The 21,701-nt window shown below is 36.7% G+C and overlaps 1 protein-coding gene across 1 annotated transcript in view; it reads left to right on the plus strand.

Annotated features, from left to right (window-relative positions):
* Positions 1-5,540, plus strand: part of LOC134535534 (chondroitin sulfate N-acetylgalactosaminyltransferase 1) — a 795,440-nt gene extending 789,900 nt beyond the window's left edge. Inside the window, exon 7 of the mRNA XM_063374680.1 lies at positions 1,662-5,540. Coding sequence (XP_063230750.1) covers positions 1,662-1,874 — 213 coding nt within the window. The 3' untranslated portion in view covers positions 1,875-5,540. The remainder of the gene's footprint in view (positions 1-1,661) is intronic.
* The last annotated feature ends 16,161 nt before the right edge of the window (positions 5,541-21,701 follow it).

The following is a 21,701-nucleotide window of genomic DNA, read 5'->3' on the forward strand; positions in this document are numbered from 1 at the left end:
AGATATCGATATAACAACAGTGGAAGTCATACGTAGACCATTGGTAATACTATTTGAGAACTATCGATTTGAGATAAGTTACATGACAGGCGCGTGCAAGTGGAGCAGGAGTAATTACAAAGCCCAAAGCTGTTTCGACATTGACAAATTTTTAAATTCATATTGTGGCTGTAATTGACTTTGTTTCTCTTTTTTCCCCCTTCAGTTATTTTTTGCGGCGTTAAACAACACCAACAAACAATGCGAGCGGGGCATAGAGGGAGACACAATTATCGTGTGATTACTTACTGCTGTGGCCCGCGCGGATGATAATTGGCTTATACACATTCCCACGACTCTCCTGCAGTTCCACTTCGTCCTGCGCGAAGCCATCCTCAGTTACTTTACTGAATTTTCCGAATACTGGATGTTTATGCTTCGCAGTATTCTCATCGGCCTTCTCACGGCTTCGTATAATTGATGACGATGATAATTGTAGACCAACGTGTGTAAAAACGGAAAATTAAGAGTGGCACGGCGCTCTTTTAAAAAGTTACGTCTTGCTGACGTAAGCACGCAACAAAGACCAGAAACATTCGGGAATGAAAATAATCGGCCATGCCACGTATAATAAGTAACCAAACCGACCCCGCGCTATCCTTGAGTTTTGTTTTTAATTGACGTGTTGCGGCGCAGTCGTAGGATACGGGACTATACCGCGTCTATGGAAACTAATTGTATAAGTTTAAAGCTCTCCAAAAAAATTTTTTTGTCTTTTGTTGAAACAAAATTACATTGTAATTTTTTTAAGTGCCTACACTTTTAAGTGTTAAGCATACTCAGATAATGTTTAGTATATTTTGTTTTCCATTTATTTTAATATTATTTATAAATTAAAAATTTGAATTTTAAATATACTTTCAACCAAACTGATACATTTATTTTTATTCAAATAAATAAAGGACGAATAAGATAAAAGGTTTGATTTTAACATGTGATATTACCGGAGACTCTATAGTTTTATAAAAGCCACCTTTCCTTTCAATCAGGTCTTAATTTTTGTGGATGAAAAGAATACCAAATCACTTTGAATAGTAAATAAAAAAAAACAGTTTGATGGGGAACCAAACAAAAAAAAACCTCTCGCAGAAGTATACCATACCACGCAGTCGCACTAGTCACTTTTTTTTCAAAGATGAGTGGTACTCCGACAAGTTTGACGGACACCATAGAGCCAAACATCCCCCCCCCCTTTTATGTATTATTTGTTTTGAATCCCAGAGTAGTTATGTAATAGAGGTTGTTGTAGTTGTTATTGTATGGTTTAACACCAAGCAGACCATTAGAAAAGAAATAACATCCATGTCTTAGCCGGTAAACAAACCGAGAGCCTTCGCCACCACTGAGCTAAAGTTTTGATAGCTATTCATAACTACTATAATGTATAACTATATACAAATATTCAGAATAAGATTGATAATAAGTGTGTATTTTTGGTTTATAATATATATATATATATATATATATTATATATAAATATATATATTATACGTATATATTAAAACGTACAACCTCGGGGTGTGTTGTCAGGTGTGCTCGGCGGCGGGGCCCGGCGGGCAGTGCCTCTCCGCGGTGTACGTCATGTACCTAGCTCATGGTCCTACCTGGGGGTGTGCTCTCAGGTGTGCTCGGCGGCGGGACCCGGCGGGCAGTGCCTCTCTGCAGACCAGTACCGCGCCTGTATCCGCTCGCGGGCGCTCAACGAGGCGTCGCACGCGCAGCTCGGCTTCCTCGCCTTCCGCGACGACATCGCCGGCAACAACAACAACAGCAACAACAGCAGCAGCAACAACAACAACGGCAGCGCGGCGCGCCGCCAGTGCGACGCCACCTGACCTTCGCCGCCGCGCGCACCCAAGCGGACAGAGTTCTAGGGCCGGCCCCAAGATGCCGCGAGGGCGGTCCCCCACCCGGCATTCAGGGAGGGAGGCGTCAACCCCCAGGAACCTCCCTTCAAGGCGCCAGTATCCTACACTATTTTGCTCGCAATATTCCGTGATTTTGCACGAGATTGTGAATCAGTTCCTAATATTACCATATATATATAATTATTTATAATTTTTATTTTTACTAAACAGTCCTTATCTTTGGGTTTAATGTACTCAAAACAAATTTTTATGTCAGGCCTAGCACGTATTGAAAGCATGAATAAATGTGGTTTTCCTTTTTTGAATTATCCATTTGTATGTAGCCTTCTTTTTATATCTTTTTTTTTTGTATATTATTCAAAAATAAAATTAAAACATTGTGTTTTGCTAAAACAGAAACCTTCATTTTTCAGGGTTTTGACGAATCTTAAATCTGATACTAAATATTGAGAGTTTTAAGATGAGGCCTACAGACGAACGGTTGCTGGAAGTACATGCTCGGACTTACATAAACAATTTTGTCTAAACAATTAAATAAAAACATTTTTAGTAGAAAAAAAATTTTTAATTCATTTAACATTGTTATATTGTGATTTTTTTTTAAATCATCTGCAAAAATCATGAAATATTTGAAGCAAAATAATTTAGAATACTACGTACCGCCTTTAAAGCTCGGCTTCGCTCAACACATTGGGTTCTCGCAATTCCACTTCGTTATTTTTTTCTTTCATAGCAGGTCAACGGATGTTTCATTGTATCTGTATCGGAGAAACAAATGACCCTCAGTCACGATTGGGAAACTTTACTGGAGAGTGATTCAGAGCCGCTCTTTCAACGATACATTGTTTTCCATCGACCTGGCCGGCAGGAAGGAACTTGCGTTTGCCAACAATGTTCAATAGCCATAGCTTCATAACATCGCGACTAGACTTAACGTTTGTCTGGGTCAACCTAAGTTTTGGACTTTTACTCTTATGCTGTACATATATATTTTTTAATGTATTTCGATGTCATGGCTCGCTATATATCTATTTTTTAAGACGTAGCGTACGACGAAACAAAAATCGCCAGATTTGGGCTTTGTCTCTGATATACGGGCACAGGCATATCAAATTATTTTTCTTCTGTCATTTTTTTCTTATTTCATATATGAAGGCGTCACCTGCTATTTGTGGAGACTCGGGAAAAAATGTTTGATGAATTTTTTTAGCAAGAGGTATGTGTGTTGGGTGTGCACAACTTTACTTTCATACATACTCACAATCCTATTTTCGAAGTATTTATTCACTGACATCTGTTACTAGCATAGAACTAAAAATAAAACATGGCGGGTGGTGCCGACACTAAAGGCTGTCCTCTCACTATTTTGGAATTATAATCAATTTTTTTCCTTACACATTTACTTAAAGAAATATTTCGAAAATGGGATTGCAAAAGAAATATTACGTGCATTTCCCATCTGTAGACATACTCAGATTATTTAACTTTCAATGATTTATGTCGTTATTTGTAAAACGTAAGTATTTTGTGAGTGTATGCCTGGTGTTTTACAAATGTTAAAATAAGACATATACTTAGTAATTTTATTTTTTTAAATAATAATAAATTTACATTAAACAAAAATAATAGCATGGAAATGCGAAAACCCAACCTTATAGATGGAACCGAGTCTTAACAACTTCGAGCGGAGCCCGACAAATCCAACCCTTTCAAAAAAAAAATTATATATCCCTTTGCATATTACGGCAGATTGTAGTTTAGCACGTTCTTGGCTTACGAGTTCCAGCCCTGTCGTTATACTGCAGTAAACCGTAGTAGCTCACGTTGAAGTCGCCATCTTCACAGTAGAAGTTACCTACAGATCACGGTGAACCGTCATAACAGCTCACATTTAAGTTGGCATCTTCGTGGTAAAACTTGACTACTGGGGACTAGAGACTAATACCGGATAGCTCTATTACTAGCAACACAGGCGAGAGTGAAAACTAACTTAGTGGCCAGAGGTCTGACTGCAAAAATATTTCATAAATAAGTCGTTAAATTATATAAGCACTATATTATGTGGTGTCAGACGATTAACTTCTTTTTAATAAATTTGAAGCACTTGAGGCTTATTTACCCCCATAAATCTGTTTCATTTTTAGATAGGTTTTTCTAAGAAATAAGAAAGGTATTTTTCGTTGTCATAATGTTGGTACCACGTGTATTAAACAGATACAATATTCGTCTGGCATACCGTCTGCTATCCATCGGACTGACGTGACAACAACGCCAGGTTTTCACACAAAAATCTTGGAGCTGTCCGGTGTTAGTCTCTTTCCCTTGAAGGAGTTTAGTGAAAGTGGGTAAGAGTGGTCGTATCACTGACCAAATTTTGGAAGACGAGAAAATGTAACAGCAGTTGTCTTTTGCAGTGCTAGCGGCGTGTTCAATTTGGTTCAATTATCAAGTTCGTTAAGCCTTACATAGTAACAGGAGACAACGCAAATATTTAGGTTCCTACCTACAGAGATGGCATCATTGTTGTGCCCTAGACCCGATGTATCTGTAGACATTGCACCGTCTTCTTCGTGATAACATACAGGATGAATAACGAAGAATGCATTTACTTACAGTACTTATTCCTTAAATTATTTGGAGCAAAATATGCCATAAAAATATGAGTTCTATTCTCAATACTTACAGAGAAATGCTAAAAATTACGAATACAATAAAAACCCATTCAGTGTCTAATACAGTTACGTATTATAAGTGTGGTTAACATTTTAGCACCAAAACTACGTGTAACAAGTTTACAAAAGATGTTTAGAATGTTTTAATCTACTTCTTTACACTTGTCTTTACGCACACCTTTGTTGCTCTATGTGTCTGCTTTAAGTCTGTCTTTGAGTACTGTGGCGTCTCGCGTGAAACGTGTGTGTCCAGTCTTTGCTACATTCCGGTATACGATAAGCTGTTCATTGTAAGGCATTTCCAACTTTTCGTATTACTCTGTCGACATTTGTAACAGGGCACACATATATGTGTCATATTTTGCCCTGAATGGTGTAGGCATAAGGAAAAAGCCCAATGAGTGGGGGAGATACATTTGTGAATTGAACGGTATACCGACATTGTCATTGTCCTAAAGTAAACCGACTTTCAGTTCCTACCGAAACGACCTGAAGATGGCTTCTTTGACGTCAGTCTAAACTCGGTTTGCTGCTGCCACACAGGCGCTGCCTGAACTCGGAGAAGCCGACGTGCATCTAGACGACGGCCTCGGAGCCCGCGAACTCCACTAAGAGTAGTCTAGTGTCGTCTAGTCATCGACCACTCTGCGAACTGCACCAGTCGTCTTACACGAACTGAACACCGATTTTTTTCATATCAGTATTACCACGTTAGTTACCTATCAGCGACCGCGCGTGGGGATATTTCCATCTCCGTGGATGCGCCATTGCAGTCGTGGTCATGTAAGCCATCGCTTTAGTCGTTACTATGTTTCTAAGTTATTAGTCTGAAGAGACTGGAGTGTGTTTTGTATAGATATAAAACGTTATTAGTTGTAAAAAAAAGTAAGTTGTGCCAAAATTGTTTCATAAAGATGAAATGTTGTTTGCAAATATTTTAAATAAATAATACCGTCAGCAATTACCGTGGTTTTATTCCTCCTATTTTATAGGTATGTATTTGTAAATTATTGAATTTATATTTCTGAACATATGCAAGTGTCACGATTTTTTAGAAAAGTTTTCTATCAAGTTGAAGAGAACTGTGTCTTTCATTTTAATCTTGACTTATTTCATCTGATATTTTGTATTTTGATAATACAGGAAGATGATTTTTTTTTTTAGTAAATATGGTTACAAGTCATTTGTAAATAAGTTTCGCAATGATATCATGAAACAATGAATTTCTTTACGATATAATTTTTTTTTTTTTGCAATGTAACTGAACATGAAATGTAAATATTAATTTATCAACTATATGGAAAATTTACCGTACACGGTGAATTCACTACGAATTCAAGGTTATCATATACAAATACAGGTCACATGTCATGTATTCATGGAAAATATATTTAGCATAGGGTAATCTTTAAAAAAAAGTTATATGGTAGCTGTACATAAAACATTCAGTAAGAACACTCCTAAAAATGTAATTTATTACACAAAGTTTACGATAAAGGAAAATAAACAATACGATTGTTATGGAATGTAGAGATTTTAACTGGATAATGGATTTACCTGTGACCATATTAAGGGTCGCTAGATGTTAGTTACGAAAAGTTAGTACTAAAAGCTTTCGTCTTAATGAAACATTTGGTAGAAGTGTGTCATATGCATATAGTAACCTGATCCTGGATAAGATGTCCATGGTGGTTAAGTGATCATATAACTCGCATCTCACCAAGCCGGATCGTCTTCTATTCCCGTATTTATCGTACGTGGGACACGTGGCGGATGTTTCCGTGAGTTGGTTAGTTTTTTCGGGATACTCCCGTGTCCCCCACCCTTTCATTCCTTCAATGCTCCATTATTATCTCAGCATCACTCGTCTCTAATAACCCAAATTTCAACGAGAGATTAAGGCCTAATTCATTTATTTCACTGGATAAATGGAATTTTTAAAAAAAGTTATTAAATGCAAGCGCCATCGCCTGCCCTTTTTATGAGTTTCCGTTAGGGTTGTGCGAATGTTCGGTATACCGAAACCGAAATCGAAATTTTGCTACTTTCGTTTTCGATTTCGGTAAGAATTTCATCTGTCGAATTTCGTTTTTAGCGAAATATTTCGAGCCAAACGAAAGTTCAATAGCTTACCGAAGTTCGTTTGTTCTAGTTGAAAGAGAACTCGTAATTTAATAAAAATGTAATGTCTTTATATGATTTGCATGTGTTATTACTAATAACGAATAACATACCTATGCAAATCATATAAAGACATTAATTAGAAAAAAGATTTCCGTTAAGATTAATTTACGTAGTGATGAAAAAAACTCACGTTAATGAAAATATCGTAAAATCATAATGTGAACAAACATGTCCGACAAAGTAATAAAATTCAAACGTGATTACAGTAGGCCTAGGTATAAAAACAAAATCATGCAATATTTGAAAAATTACCTTACCTATTCATTTGCTTTCAAACAGTAGTGTAGGTACTCGTAAGTAGGTATTCGTAAAACATACATTCCAGAACTGTTAGTACACTATTTAGTATTTACCGTATACACATAAACAAAGAACGTACCTACTTTTATTCGCGCACGGCCAAACAAAAACATTGTCGTCGGCTTTATTTAAATTTTACATAAGTAGTATATAATAGTATTTCCTAGGACACGGGTTCTGGGTGTGGTACCGGTGCCGGTGTCCGCCATCTTGGATTGTGACGTCACGGCGGCCATCTTGGATGGTTGTGACCTTGACCTTTGACCTTGACCTTGAATTTTATCCTCAAAAATCGTCAAAATCCTCCAAAATTGGGCAAAATTTGCCCAAAATTCCTCAAAAATCGCCAAAATTTCCATTTCTGTGGAAAAAAGTTCCGCCAAAAATTCGCAAAAAATTCCTCAATTCTAAAATCAGGATTTCGAAAATCCTCAAAAGTCGTTTTGCCCTAGAAAGAACCCTAATTCCTAAAACTGGCTAAAAACTCCTAAGAGATAGCCGCTTATAAGCCATTTCTAGGAATAAGGATACCATGACCGCCATCTTGGATTATGTCGTCACCGATGCATTTTTCGTTACGGCCGCCATCTTTAACTTTTTTATTTATTATCCGATTTTAATAAAACATTTTTTAAAAATTATAAAAAAAATTAAATAATAAAATTTTAATAAAACATTTATAAAAAACAAACATTAACGACACGGAGTTCGGAGTCCTCGGTTCGAACCCAGTGAGGACAAAAAAAAATTAAAAATGGCGACAGGCTCCTTCCTTAATGGCGGCTGCAGGCAGACTGACTCCCACCACTTTTCTTAAAGCATATATATCGTCACCTAGTATGACGTCATGTCCGCCATCTTGTCTTCGATGCTGGAAGCCATCATCATCATTGTATCGTCGACGAGAGTGCGCTGACACCATGTTAGTTTAGTTCGTATCCGCTAGAGTGCAGTAATCATTTATTATTACTGTGACACCCGCCATCTTGAAATATGGCCGCCATCTTGAAAATCCGTAATTATTTAGCTAGAAATTCGGGAAAAATTCCAAAATTCATTAAATAAATCACTCATTAACTTACATATTGATTCGATCCGCTCCAGTCCTTGGTTCGATCCCTGAATGATGCAAAACATTTAATTTTATATAAAAAATAATAATTTCAATAAACCATGTTCAAAATTCTTAAAGAGACTTTAAATCCTCTACTACCATCATCCTATCAGACACCAAGACCACCATATTGGAAATTCGTAATTGTAATGCTAGAGATTCGGGAAAAAGTTCAAAATTCATTAAATAAATTTGTAATCTATATACTGATTGATTAGATCGACTAAGGTCCTTGGTTCGATCCCTGACCGATACAAAACAACTTTAATTTTAAAAAAGTACCAGAAAAGTGTAAGGTTCGAGAAATAAAACACCTCAAAGTCTATTACAAACATAATATTTATTACACAATTTCTATCCTACTACAGAATCACTTGCGAAAGCCAACAACAATCTTATAAACATTTAGCCCTGCATAGACGTGCAACGACTACTTCTTAGCTCCAAATGGCTCCCAAAGCTCCAACAGCCTCCAAATGCTTAACACAGCTCCAAATGGCTCCAAATGCTCCAAACGGCTCCAAATGCTCCAAATGTCTCCAGCAGCTCCAAATGCTTGACAGCTCCAAATGCTTCAAAAGGCTCCAAATGCTCCAACAGCTCCAAAAAAAGGCTCCAAATGCTCCAATAGCCTCCAAACGCTTAACACAGCTCCAAATGGCTCCAAATGCTCCAAACGACCTCCAAATGCTTGACAGCCTCCAAATGCTTAACACAGCTCTAAATGGCTCCAAATGCTCCAAACGGCCTCCAAATGCTTGACAGCTCCAAATGTCTCCAGCAGCTCCAAATGCTCCAACAGCTCCAAAAAAAGGCTCCAAATGCTCCAACAGCCTCCAAATGCTTAACAGAGCTCCAAATGGCTCCAAATGCTTGACAGCTCCAAATGCATAACACAGCTCCAAATGGCTCCAAATGCTCCAAACGACCTCCAAATGCTTGACAGCTCCAAATGTCTCCAGCAGCTCCAAATGCTCCAACAGCTCCAAAAAAAAGGCTCCAAATGCTCCAACAGCCTCCAAATGCTTAACACAGTTCCAAATGGCTCCAAATGCTCCAAACGGCCTCCAAATGCTTGACAGCTCCAAATGTTTCCAGCAGCTCCAAATGCTCCAAATGCTTGACAGCTCCAAATGCTTCAAAAGGCTCCAAATGCTCCAAATGCTCCAAACGACCTCCAAATGGCTCCAACAGCTCCAACAGTCTCCAAATGCTTGACAGCTCCGAAGGTTTCCAGCAGCTCCAAATGCTCCAAATGGCTCCAACAGCCTCCAAATGCTTAACACAGCTCTAAATGGCTCCAACAGCTCCAAAAGACTCCAAATGTTTCAAAAGGCTCCAATTGCTCCAAGAGCTCCATCTTCAATTGGTTCCAACTGATTCCTATTACTTTTATCGAACTTGGCATGATTACTAACATGTCTTTATCAGTATACATTTTGACTGGCAGTGGTAACGTTTTTTTACACCTTTAAGTTATAAGTTTTATTTAGAAATCAGATTTCGATAAATGATAGCTTCCATCTGGAAAGAAAATATATTAATTTATCTTCAAGTTTATACACATACATTTAATTTAATCCATTATTGTATGTAGCCAGCTACCCTCAGTTCTTTGAGTATGAAGGATATTTCTTTAATGTTCGAATAGTTTCCTGCACAAAGCGATCCATGTAGTAGTCGTAGCCTGTTAACCAATATGTTAGGATCTTCCCATGAGGTATAATCAAACTCTTCTGCTGCCTTCATCATCCTTGCATGTTTATAATAAATATTATCTCTGGTGTTTATCGTTTTAACACCAACCACAAGGTCACTTTCGTCATCTTGCCAGTGATTATCACAAGCTTGATCAGGATAATTTATTTTATTACGCCGTTTCCATCGTTTTGGTCTCAAACCACCATCACAGTCTTCGCTCTTGCATGCTTTTGGTGCTTCAGTACAGTACTCAATCATGTCAGCCTCAGATGTGTCACCACAATCTTCAATCATGCCAGCTTCTGATGTGTCACCACAGTCTTCAATCATGTCAGCACCACAAACTTGATCAGGATAATTTATTTTATTACGTCGTTTCCATCGTTTTGGTCTCAGACTGCCATCACAGTCTTCGATCTTGCCTGCTTTAGGTGTTTCAGTACAGTACTCAATCATGTCAGCCTCAGATGTGTCACCACAATCTTCAATCATGCCAGCCTCAGATGATTCATCAAAGTCTTCGACCTTGTAAGCTTCAGGTGGTTCTCCATCTTTCACATTTTCATGGAGACGACTAGATATTGGAGTAAATATATTTTCATTTCTAATGTGGTTACAACTTCCTTCGTTTGTTTTAAATTTTAAATTATTATCTTGATCTAGATCAGTAATTTTAGCATTAGCTTTTTCGCCTTCGTTCCTCTTCCGCGATGTTGTAGCCCAGTCTTCGTTATCTTTATTCATCTTAATTGTACAGGTCTTGTAATGTCTATCCAAGTAATATCTTCTACCAAAGGATTTCTGACACTGACTGCAATGAAATGGTTTTTGACAAGGACCCAAATTACACTCGCTTCTCTCATGTCGTTTAGCATTCTTTCTCAAGGTAAACACCTTGCTACAGTATCTACAGTGATGACGTTTTGATACAGCAACAAATCCCGTTTCAGGATTCATATTAGTTATTGAGACTAATGCCAGATGCAAACTAAGAGTTTTAAATTAGATATATTACTTAAATAGAATTTTTTAATTATTTCATCAGCGAGAATTAATTTATCTCATTCAAAGGTACTTGTTGCAAGTAGTTCTGCTTTTCAACAACAGATGTCGCCACATGTTACTTGCAGGTAAATAATATTTAGTTATTTTATGCGGGATGCGGGATGCTCACTAACGATCGCAAAAGAAGGATGGCTTCGCTAGACTCCAAGGAGAAGGAAGTTCGTCCATCCTGTTAGTGCTTCTTAGATTTCTCAGAGATTATTTGACTGAGTAATGATATATTTTTTTTTAAATTTCCACCTGATAAAAATATTACAAGTGCTGATTTATTGGCAGAATTTCAATAATTAAATGCGACCTTGAATAAAAAATGACATGACTCATTAAGTAAAAAAAATTCTTCATGCAGAGATCAATTCCTCATCAGTAACCAGAAGCACTCGGAGAAAACCATCAGATGTCTAGTCAGGAATAATCAGAAGCACCCAGAGAAAACCATCAAAATATTGTCAAGAATAATCAGGAGCACACGGAGAAATCCACCATAATATTGACAAGAATAATCAGGAGCACACGGAGAAAACCACCGCAAGTTTTCTTTGATATCATAAAATTTCAGGAAAAAAATAATACTAAAAATAAAAATAAATTAATAAAAAATAAAAAAAAAATAAAAAAAATTCATAAAATTCTGCTAGCTTGTGAACTTCTCATTGTTGAACAAAGATAGAGTTCTAGTACAAGCCAGAATTTTATGTATTTTTTTATTTTTTTTTTTAATTTTTTATTAATTTATTTTTATTTTTTGTATTATTTTTTTCCTGAAATTTTATGATATCAAAGAAAACTTGCGGTGGTTTTCTCCGTGTGCTCCTGATTATTCTTGTCAATATTATGGTGGATTTCTCCGTGTGCTCCTGATTATTCTTGACAATATTTTGATGGTTTTCTCTGGGTGCTTCTGATTATTCCTGACTAGACATCTGATGGTTTTCTCCGAGTGCTTCTGGTTACTGATGAGGAATTGATCTCTGCATGAAGAATTTTTTTTACTTAATGAGTCATGTCATTTTTTATTCAAGGTCGCATTTAATTATTGAAATTCTGCCAATAAATCAGCACTTGTAATATTTTTATCAGGTGGAAATTTAAAAAAAAATATATCATTACTCAGTCAAATAATCTCTGAGAAATCTAAGAAGCACTAACAGGATGGACGAACTTCCTTCTCCTTGGAGTCTAGCGAAGCCATCCTTCTTTTGCGATCGTTAGTGAGCATCCCGCATCCCGCATAAAATAACTAAATATTATTTACCTGCAAGTAACATGTGGCGACACTGTTGTTGAAAAGCAGAACTACTTGCAACAAGTACCTTTGAATGAGATAAATTAATTCTCGCTGATGAAATAATTAAAAAATTCTATTTAAGTAATATATCTAATTTAAAACTCTTAGTTTGCATCTGGCATTAGTCTCAATAACTAATATGAATCCTGAAACGGGATTTGTTGCTGTATCAAAACGTCATCACTGTAGATACTGTAGCAAGGTGTTTACCTTGAGAAAGAATGCTAAACGACATGAGAGAAGCGAGTGTAATTTGGGTCCTTGTCAAAAACCATTTCATTGCAGTCAGTGTCAGAAATCCTTTGGTAGAAGATATTACTTGGATAGACATTACAAGACCTGTACAATTAAGATGAATAAAGATAACGAAGACTGGGCTACAACATCGCGGAAGAGGAACGAAGGCGAAAAAGCTAATGCTAAAATTACTGATCTAGATCAAGATAATAATTTAAAATTTAAAACAAACGAAGGAAGTTGTAACCACATTAGAAATGAAAATATATTTACTCCAATATCTAGTCGTCTCCATGAAAATGTGAAAGATGGAGAACCACCTGAAGCTTACAAGGTCGAAGACTTTGATGAATCATCTGAGGCTGGCATGATTGAAGATTGTGGTGACACATCTGAGGCTGACATGATTGAGTACTGTACTGAAACACCTAAAGCAGGCAAGATCGAAGACTGTGATGGCAGTCTGAGACCAAAACGATGGAAACGACGTAATAAAATAAATTATCCTGATCAAGTTTGTGGTGCTGACATGATTGAAGACTGTGGTGACACATCAGAAGCTGGCATGATTGAAGATTGTGGTGACACATCTGAGGCTGACATGATTGAGTACTGTACTGAAGCACCAAAAGCATGCAAGAGCGAAGACTGTGATGGTGGTTTGAGACCAAAACGATGGAAACGGCGTAATAAAATAAATTATCCTGATCAAGCTTGTGATAATCACTGGCAAGATGACGAAAGTGACCTTGTGGTTGGTGTTAAAACGATAAACACCAGAGATAATATTTATTATAAACATGCAAGGATGATGAAGGCAGCAGAAGAGTTTGATTATACCTCATGGGAAGATCCTAACATATTGGTTAACAGGCTACGACTACTACATGGATCGCTTTGTGCAGGAAACTATTCGAACATTAAAGAAATATCCTTCATACTCAAAGAACTGAGGGTAGCTGGCTACATACAATAATGGATTAAATTAAATGTATGTGTATAAACTTGAAGATAAATTAATATATTTTCTTTCCAGATGGAAGCTATCATTTATCGAAATCTGATTTCTAAATAAAACTTATAACTTAAAGGTGTAAAAAAACGTTACCACTGCCAGTCAAAATGTATACTGATAAAGACATGTTAGTAATCATGCCAAGTTCGATAAAAGTAATAGGAATCAGTTGGAACCAATTGAAGATGGAGCTCTTGGAGCAATTGGAGCCTTTTGAAACATTTGGAGTCTTTTGGAGCTGTTGGAGCCATTTAGAGCTGTGTTAAGCATTTGGAGGCTGTTGGAGCCATTTGGAGCATTTGGAGCTGCTGGAAACCTTCGGAGCTGTCAAGCATTTGGAGACTGTTGGAGCTGTTGGAGCCATTTGGAGGTCGTTTGGAGCATTTGGAGCATTTGGAGCCTTTTGAAGCATTTGGAGCTGTCAAGCATTTGGAGCATTTGGAGCTGCTGGAAACATTTGGAGCTGTCAAGCATTTGGAGGCCGTTTGGAGCATTTGGAGCCATTTGGAACTGTGTTAAGCATTTGGAGGCTGTTGGAGCATTTGGAGCCTTTTTTTTGGAGCTGTTGGAGCATTTGGAGCTGCTGGAGACATTTGGAGCTGTCAAGCATTTGGAGGTCGTTTGGAGCATTTGGAGCCATTTGGAGCTGTGTTATGCATTTGGAGCTGTCAAGCATTTGGAGCCATTTGGAGCTCTGTTAAGCATTTGGAGGCTGTTGGAGCATTTGGAGCCTTTTTTTGGAGCTGTTGGAGCATTTGGAGCTGCTGGAGACATTTGGAGCTGTCAAGCATTTGGAGGCCGTTTGGAGCATTTGGAGCCATTTAGAGCTGTGTTAAGCATTTGGAGGCTGTCAAGCATTTGGAGGTCGTTTGGAGCATTTGGAGCCATTTGGAGCTGTGTTAAGCGTTTGGAGGCTATTGGAGCATTTGGAGCCTTTTTTTGGAGCTGTTGGAGCATTTGGAGCCTTTTGAAGCATTTGGAGCTGTCAAGCATTTGGAGCTGCTGGAGACATTTGGAGCATTTGGAGCCGTTTGGAGCATTTGGAGCCATTTGGAGCTGTGTTAAGCATTTGGAGGCTGTTGGAGCTTTGGGAGCCATTTGGAGCTAAGAAGTAGTCGTTGCACGTCTATGCAGGGCTAAATGTTTATAAGATTGTTGTTGGCTTTCGCAAGTGATTCTGTAGTAGGATAGAAATTGTGTAATAAATATTATGTTTGTAATAGACTTTGAGGTGTTTTATTTCTCGAACCTTACACTTTTCTGGTACTTTTTTAAAATTAAAGTTGTTTTGTATCGGTCAGGGATCGAACCAAGGACCTTAGTCGATCTAATCAATCAGTATATAGATTACAAATTTATTTAATGAATTTTGAACTTTTTCCCGAATCTCTAGCATTACAATTACGAATTTCCAATATGGTGGTCTTGGTGTCTGATAGGATGATGGTAGTAGAGGATTTAAAGTCTCTTTAAGAATTTTGAACATGGTTTATTGAAATTATTATTTTTTATATAAAATTAAATGTTTTGCATCATTCAGGGATCGAACCAAGGACTGGAGCGGATCGAATCAATATGTAAGTTAATGAGTGATTTATTTAATGAATTTTGGAATTTTTCCCGAATTTCTAGCTAAATAATTACGGATTTTCAAGATGGCGGCCATATTTCAAGATGACGGGTGTCACAGTAATAATAAATGATTACTGCACTCTAGCGGATACGAACTAAACTAACATGGTGTCAGCGCACTCTCGTCGACGATACAATGATGATGATGGCTTCCAGCATCGAAGACAAGATGGCGGACATGACGTCATACTAGGTGACGATATATATGCTTTAAGAAAAGTGGTGGGAGTCAGTCTGCCTGCAGCCGCCATTAAGGAAGGAGCCTGTCGCCATTTTTAATTTTTTTTTGTCCTCACCGGGTTCGAACCGAGGACTCCGAACTCCGTGTCGTTAATGTTTGTTTTTTATAAATGTTTTATTAAAATTTTATTATTTAATTTTTTTTATAATTTTTAAAAAATATTTTATTAAAATCGGATAATAAATAAAAAAGTTAAAGATGGCGGCCGTAACGAAAAATGCATCGGTGACGACATAATCCAAGATGGCGGTCATGGTATCCTTATTCCTAGAAATGGCTTATAAGCGGCTATCTCTTAGGAGTTTTTAGCCAGTTTTAGGAATTGGGGTTCTTTCTAGGGCAAAACGACTTTTGAGGATTTTCGAAATCCTGATTTTAGAATTGAGGAATTTTTTGCGAATTTTTGGCGGAACTTTTTTCCACAGAAATGGAAATTTTGGCGATTTTTGAGGAATTTTGGGCAAATTTTGCCCAATTTTGGAGGATTTTGACGATTTTTGAGGATAAAATTCAAGGTCAAGGTCAAAGGTCAAGGTCACAACCATCCAAGATGGCCGCTGTGACGTCACAATCCAAGATGGCGGACACCGGCACCGGCACCACACCCAGAACCTGTGTCCTAGGAAATACTATTATATACTACTTACATACTCTGTCCGGCATATAAAATCCTCATAATATACAGCCAATTAGACAAAAAGGTCAACAAGTCACTGCGTGTAATTACCACTCGGCAGCAACCATTTGTTATGTTTTGTTTTGACGATGTCCTTTTGCCTGGTCTACAGCTTCCTGAGCTAGCCATGTGTGACAGTGGTGCAAGATGTTGGCCGTTCCACAGTAGTCACGTGTTTTTTCGTCAGTACCATGCACGTGATTAGAAAAGCCTAAATTAAATCTGAAACAAGTTCATGTAGCTTTAGTGCATCTCAACCTTAAAATGGAGTAACACAAGCATTTTATTTGTTCGTCATCTGTAGAAAATTTCAAATGACATTTGAGGTTATATTGTATCCTGCTAGCATGTCATCAAACATGAGTTTATGAACTTATCATTTTTAGGTACATCAAAAGGCACCAAAATTATTTATGTAATAGAATTTATTACTGAAGAGCAAATTATGGGGCACTTTTTTCTTTGTTAATTAAAAAATTTCGCTTAACTTTCGTTAAGAATAGATTTATCTCATAGAAAAATTCATTTTCGTTTCACTTTCGCGAAACTTGATAAATTTTCTCTCACTTTCATTTCGTGTGGATGAAGTCACTTTCGCACATCCATAGTTTCCGTTTTTACTTATATTCATTTTAGTTTTGGTTGGGGCATGGTTGTGTGGTGCAAGTTAGACAAACTAAATTAATTACAAAACGTAAACATTGTAGTATAAAATATTATGGAATTGAATGTAACAAGAATTTTTTTTCTAGAAATAAATTTCCTTTAACAAAATAAACATAATGAGTTATCTATAGTTAATTAAACTCATGCAGAATTGCGAGCTCAAAATACTGCACATAATAGAGAGACAAAATGTATTAAGATGGAAGAAACGTACTCTGAACTTAGTTTTTTTTAAAAGCTGTGCTCAAATATTTTTTTGTAACCTACGTAAACCAAGTGTTTGTCGGAGAAGTTCGGGTTAGAGAAGGGCCTAGAAGTATCTCAGGCCGAAGCCTATACGCCTAGTCAGGCTGGGATTAGCCATGCAAGGAAGGGTAGCATGCGCCGTATGCCTTGTTTGGGATTTGGCCAGCCATGGCAGCAATATTGGCGAAATGGCTAACTCTTCTATCTTAAATCTTGTCTTAAAACTTTGTGGGTCGTGATATATTTCACAGAAGAACTTGGCTGTCGTATTTCATATATAAATGAGCAAAAGAATAAAAAAAATAGCTTGGTCTCGTGTCACATCAGAACGGAGCCTTACAGATACTAGCAGGAGGGAACGTGCTGAAAAACAAAAGCCCGAAATATAAGGATTCCTGCAGAAGGTTTTTTCTCCAAACTTCGGCTTCGGGAATTGAGCGTAAAAGGAAGAGCAGAGCTGTGGAGAGATTGGCTATACGTTTCTCTGACGGGACGCGAAAAACGTTTGGAAGAGGAAGCAGATAGAATCTTTGCAAGTGCTCATTCTTTTCGCGTAAACTTGCAACCCTTCAGTCGAAAATGCTCGAATTGGAAAAACCTACTCTTCACTTACCCTGCCTCATAAAACCATTTTTTTTTTTTAAAAAAAACACTAGTCATGGGGACTGTCAACAGAAGTGAAATCTTAAAACTTTGTTTTTAAATGTGTAATATGACATATTTTCTACGTCAAATGTACGTAAGAAAATGATTTTGGTATTATATTAGTACGATGTCGGCATGATATCATTTATCCTTACATCATTTTTTAGTCACAACAGATGTCAGTGGTATGTCAAAATTACGTAAAAATGCATTACGTAGCTATGACTTACCAGTGATGTCAGACCTAGGTCATTTATTCACGTGGTCAAATTAACTTCACTTACTGCTATTACAGCATGTCAATGACGCGAACCCATAAGTTTTGCCCCTACCAAAAATCGCTCAACGCGGCTAAAGAAGTTTTTACTTCAATAATCCGTTTTCGTGAATTGTTTTTGTTGTTAAAGTATAAAATAGGTTAGATAAGGTTTGTTGCAAAACAAATTACACGATTTTTTTTTTAGTTTATTTCCCCCGCCCCACTTCCCTCGACATCAGAAGAGTAGGTTTTATCACGTCTATATCGTTAATAAATTTTAAAATGTTGGTAAGGCGAATTCAGTTGTATAAATAAAAAATAAAATCGTTGATAAATTATTCAAATTCGTTAAGAAATTTTTTCTTAATTTGACCAGGGATCAGTGGAAAGTAGGCAATATACCGTATCTTCAAACACGTGATGCATTCGCTTCAATTCAAATTCATTCAGCATCATTTACATATAAAAATTGTGGCAAAGGAACTTTTTCATTTAAAGATAACGTGTACGTTAAAACTGCTCTAACCTAACGTCAAAACTGCTTATATTTGCATTTCGTTACTAGAATATATATCTACAAACACCCAGCATCAATAAATTATTCAGAAATAACTTAATTTATTATACTTAAGCTTGGCATACACCATCATCAAGTACAGGTAGACAAAAGGTTTTTTCTCTACACAGTATATAGTGGCACGGTGTACATCAGTCTAGATTCGATCTATATCGATACACACTTTATACGGTACGAAAGCACTACCAAAACTTAAAAAATGAATAGGAAAGCAGTAGCTGTTAAGGTTAAATAAAAAGTGCGTTTAGAATGTCGCCAGAGACCTATATCCTGTTGAAATACTTCTTGGGAACAAAGATTTTAAGTTTACACTACGACTCACCGGAAAACATGATCTCTTCATAGCAAAAGAACTTCTCAATTTTACGATTGCCGTTTCCTTACACACTTATCCCGACATCTTGTTTTCTTAGACACGTATTTAAGATTACGAAAGTGTATTCGTGGTAATCAACTTCTAAAAACAACAAAACATGCATCATATCAGTGAGTTTAACTTTGCGAATGCCTACCACAATTAGATTATAAGTGAAAACTACCAGCAATGTCATAAGCCAGCGTGTTAAATGAACGTACTATCAACAACTATAACTGCAACTTGCATTCAATAATGTGACATTCCGTCCTTAATCTTGTCTTCTAGATGTTACATTTAAAAAAAAAAAAAGAAAACAGAAATTATTTTTTTTAACCAATTAAATTGTCTGTGCCCTGTTTGTAAAGTTTTCTCTAGTAAATATAAATCGTAGTTAAGTGTTTTTTTATTACTAGTATGTGAATTTTTATTTGGACGTTGTAGCAGTAAAAAACTAAATGACATTTCTTTAATTTGAATTATTAGTTGGAAAAAAATTTTTAGTAATTGTATATTACTTTTTTTAAAAAAGAGTCGTTAATTAATTATGCTAAACCATATGGCTGTGATAAAAGTGTATAATTTTATTTCCAATGGTTTGTTAAGAATGTCTGTAGACCAAAACAAATGTTTTGAAGTTCGTTTGTGATTGCAAAACTTCACATTTTGTGCGCGTGGGGCTCTCTCTCTCATTAATATATTTATATATATAATGTATATATAGTGTATATGCATATGCATATATATGTGTATGTAAATGTGTATATGTATATATGTGTATATGTATATATGTGTATATGTATATGTGTATATGTATATATGTGTATATGTATATATGTGTATATGTATATGTGTATATGTATATATGTGTAAATGTATATATGAGTATATGTATATATGTGTATATGTATATATGTGTATATGTATATATGTGTATATGTATATATGAGTATATGTATATATGTGTATATGTATATATGTGTATATGTATATATGTATATATGTGTATATGTATATATGTGTGTATATGTATGAATATGTGTATATGTATATTCGTTCTCCTACTGAACTGTGTCTTACACAGACTGGTACGAATAATCCAACCAAATATTTTGCAGGTTAAACAAATGGAAGTAGCGTAATATTTACTACTAGCCGAACCTGCCCGCTTCGCTGGACGTGAAATAAGGTAACTGCATTGAAGGCAAATAATTAAGTAATGGCTGTTATACGCAAGACCCCAATAAAATTCGTATAGTAGTTGTTTAGAACACCGCGTACAAACAGACATATAGACAGAAAAATAAATACTGTTTTACTATAGTAGGATAGGTAGATTATTCTTACATGTTCGCATCCATGCAGCATAAGAAAAATCAGTATGCATAGCCCTATACCTATCTATAACCATACGTAGCTGCTGCCCACGACTTTTTCCGCATGGAATTTTGTATTATCTTGCACCATTTAGAAATTTAAACATTATAACATAACAGTTGATACAGTTGTAGTAGTTTTCTTATGTTCACAAATGATAATTTTTCTCACCTCTATTTCAGTCTTTGCAATAAAAATATGTTACTACCTAAATTTTGGGTAAATATGTTTCTACTTTCAAATGTAATGTCGGGAAGACACTTCATAAAATTTATTTGTAAATCACATTTACTGTTTTCCCGTCTTGAGCTAGAATGTAAAGATTGTCTGCATAACTGACCCGCGAGCAAGCCACATACATCTGAGAAAAACAATCAGATCTTAAGTCTACACCAGCTGCCTTAAGGCTCTGACCCTGAGACTTTTTTGTTGTCATCGCGAAACAAACTGCTATTGGAAACTTTGTGTGCTTGAACCCGAAAGGGAAGTTATTCGGGATGATCGGTATGCGTGGTATGAAAACAGTTTCACCTGAGTCACATCCAGTAAGAATCTCAGCTTCGATTATTTTTCGTTGTAGAGCAGTTACTTTAAGTCGGGTTCCATTGAAAAAATTTTGGGGGAGTAAGGTTCCTCAGAAGCATTATTGGAACACCGACTTTGAGAGCAATTTTGTGATCAGGAAGACCACTTGCAGTGAGAGAACTCAAAAACTCAACTGGATAATTACTGGCATCGTCCTGATTAAGGACGATGTTAAATGACGTGTAAACCAAATCAGCCTCATTCAATTTGTTTAAAATTTTTTCATTGATTGCAGCAGCTTGGTCATTTCTTGGAGTGAGTATGGCACGTTCACATAACCACATATGTTCCTGATGTATGTTTGACAGATCCCCGAATACCGAACGTATGAGTTCGTCTTCTGCCAAGTATTTCTGGAAGCGTCACCTGACCGTTTTGCTAAGGGAGGGCACCTACTCCAACTTTCAATAGAACACCGGAAAATTCTTGCGCATGAAAATAAAACCCAGCTGTGCTCTCATGTTAATTGTTAACTGCAGTTTTTTTATTCGAGGCCAGATGTAAGAATTATTCAGTGATGCTTTGAGTTTATCAGCTCTAGTCCCTCGACTTACAACTGGTAGAGTTTGCCAAAAAGCTTCAGAAGAGAGTAGTGTGACATTCCCCATTGGCCTTTCATCGCGCCTAATGTCCCGTAGTGTCCTGTCCGCAGCTTCAATTGCTTTTATTCGCCATCGTGCATTCATCCCAAACAATTAGCGAGCAATCTTGTAACACTTTTGCCATATCACAATTTCTTGTTATCGGACATGTTGGTGATTCATTAGTGTCTAAATCGATTGGAATTTTTAACATAGCATGAGCTGTTTTTCCACCAGGAAGTAAAGTAGCTGCAATTCCTGATGAAGCCACTGCCAGAGCAATCTTACCTTGTAGCCTGATCTCAGCGAGAATTGCTGTTGTCACGAAGGTTTTTCCAGTACCACCGGGGGCGTCCAAGAAAAATAGCTTCCCTTCAT

The sequence above is a fragment of the Bacillus rossius genome, chromosome 8, assembly GCF_032445375.1.
Source record: "Bacillus rossius redtenbacheri isolate Brsri chromosome 8, Brsri_v3, whole genome shotgun sequence".
NCBI classification, from domain to species: Eukaryota; Metazoa; Arthropoda; class Insecta; order Phasmatodea; family Bacillidae; genus Bacillus; species Bacillus rossius.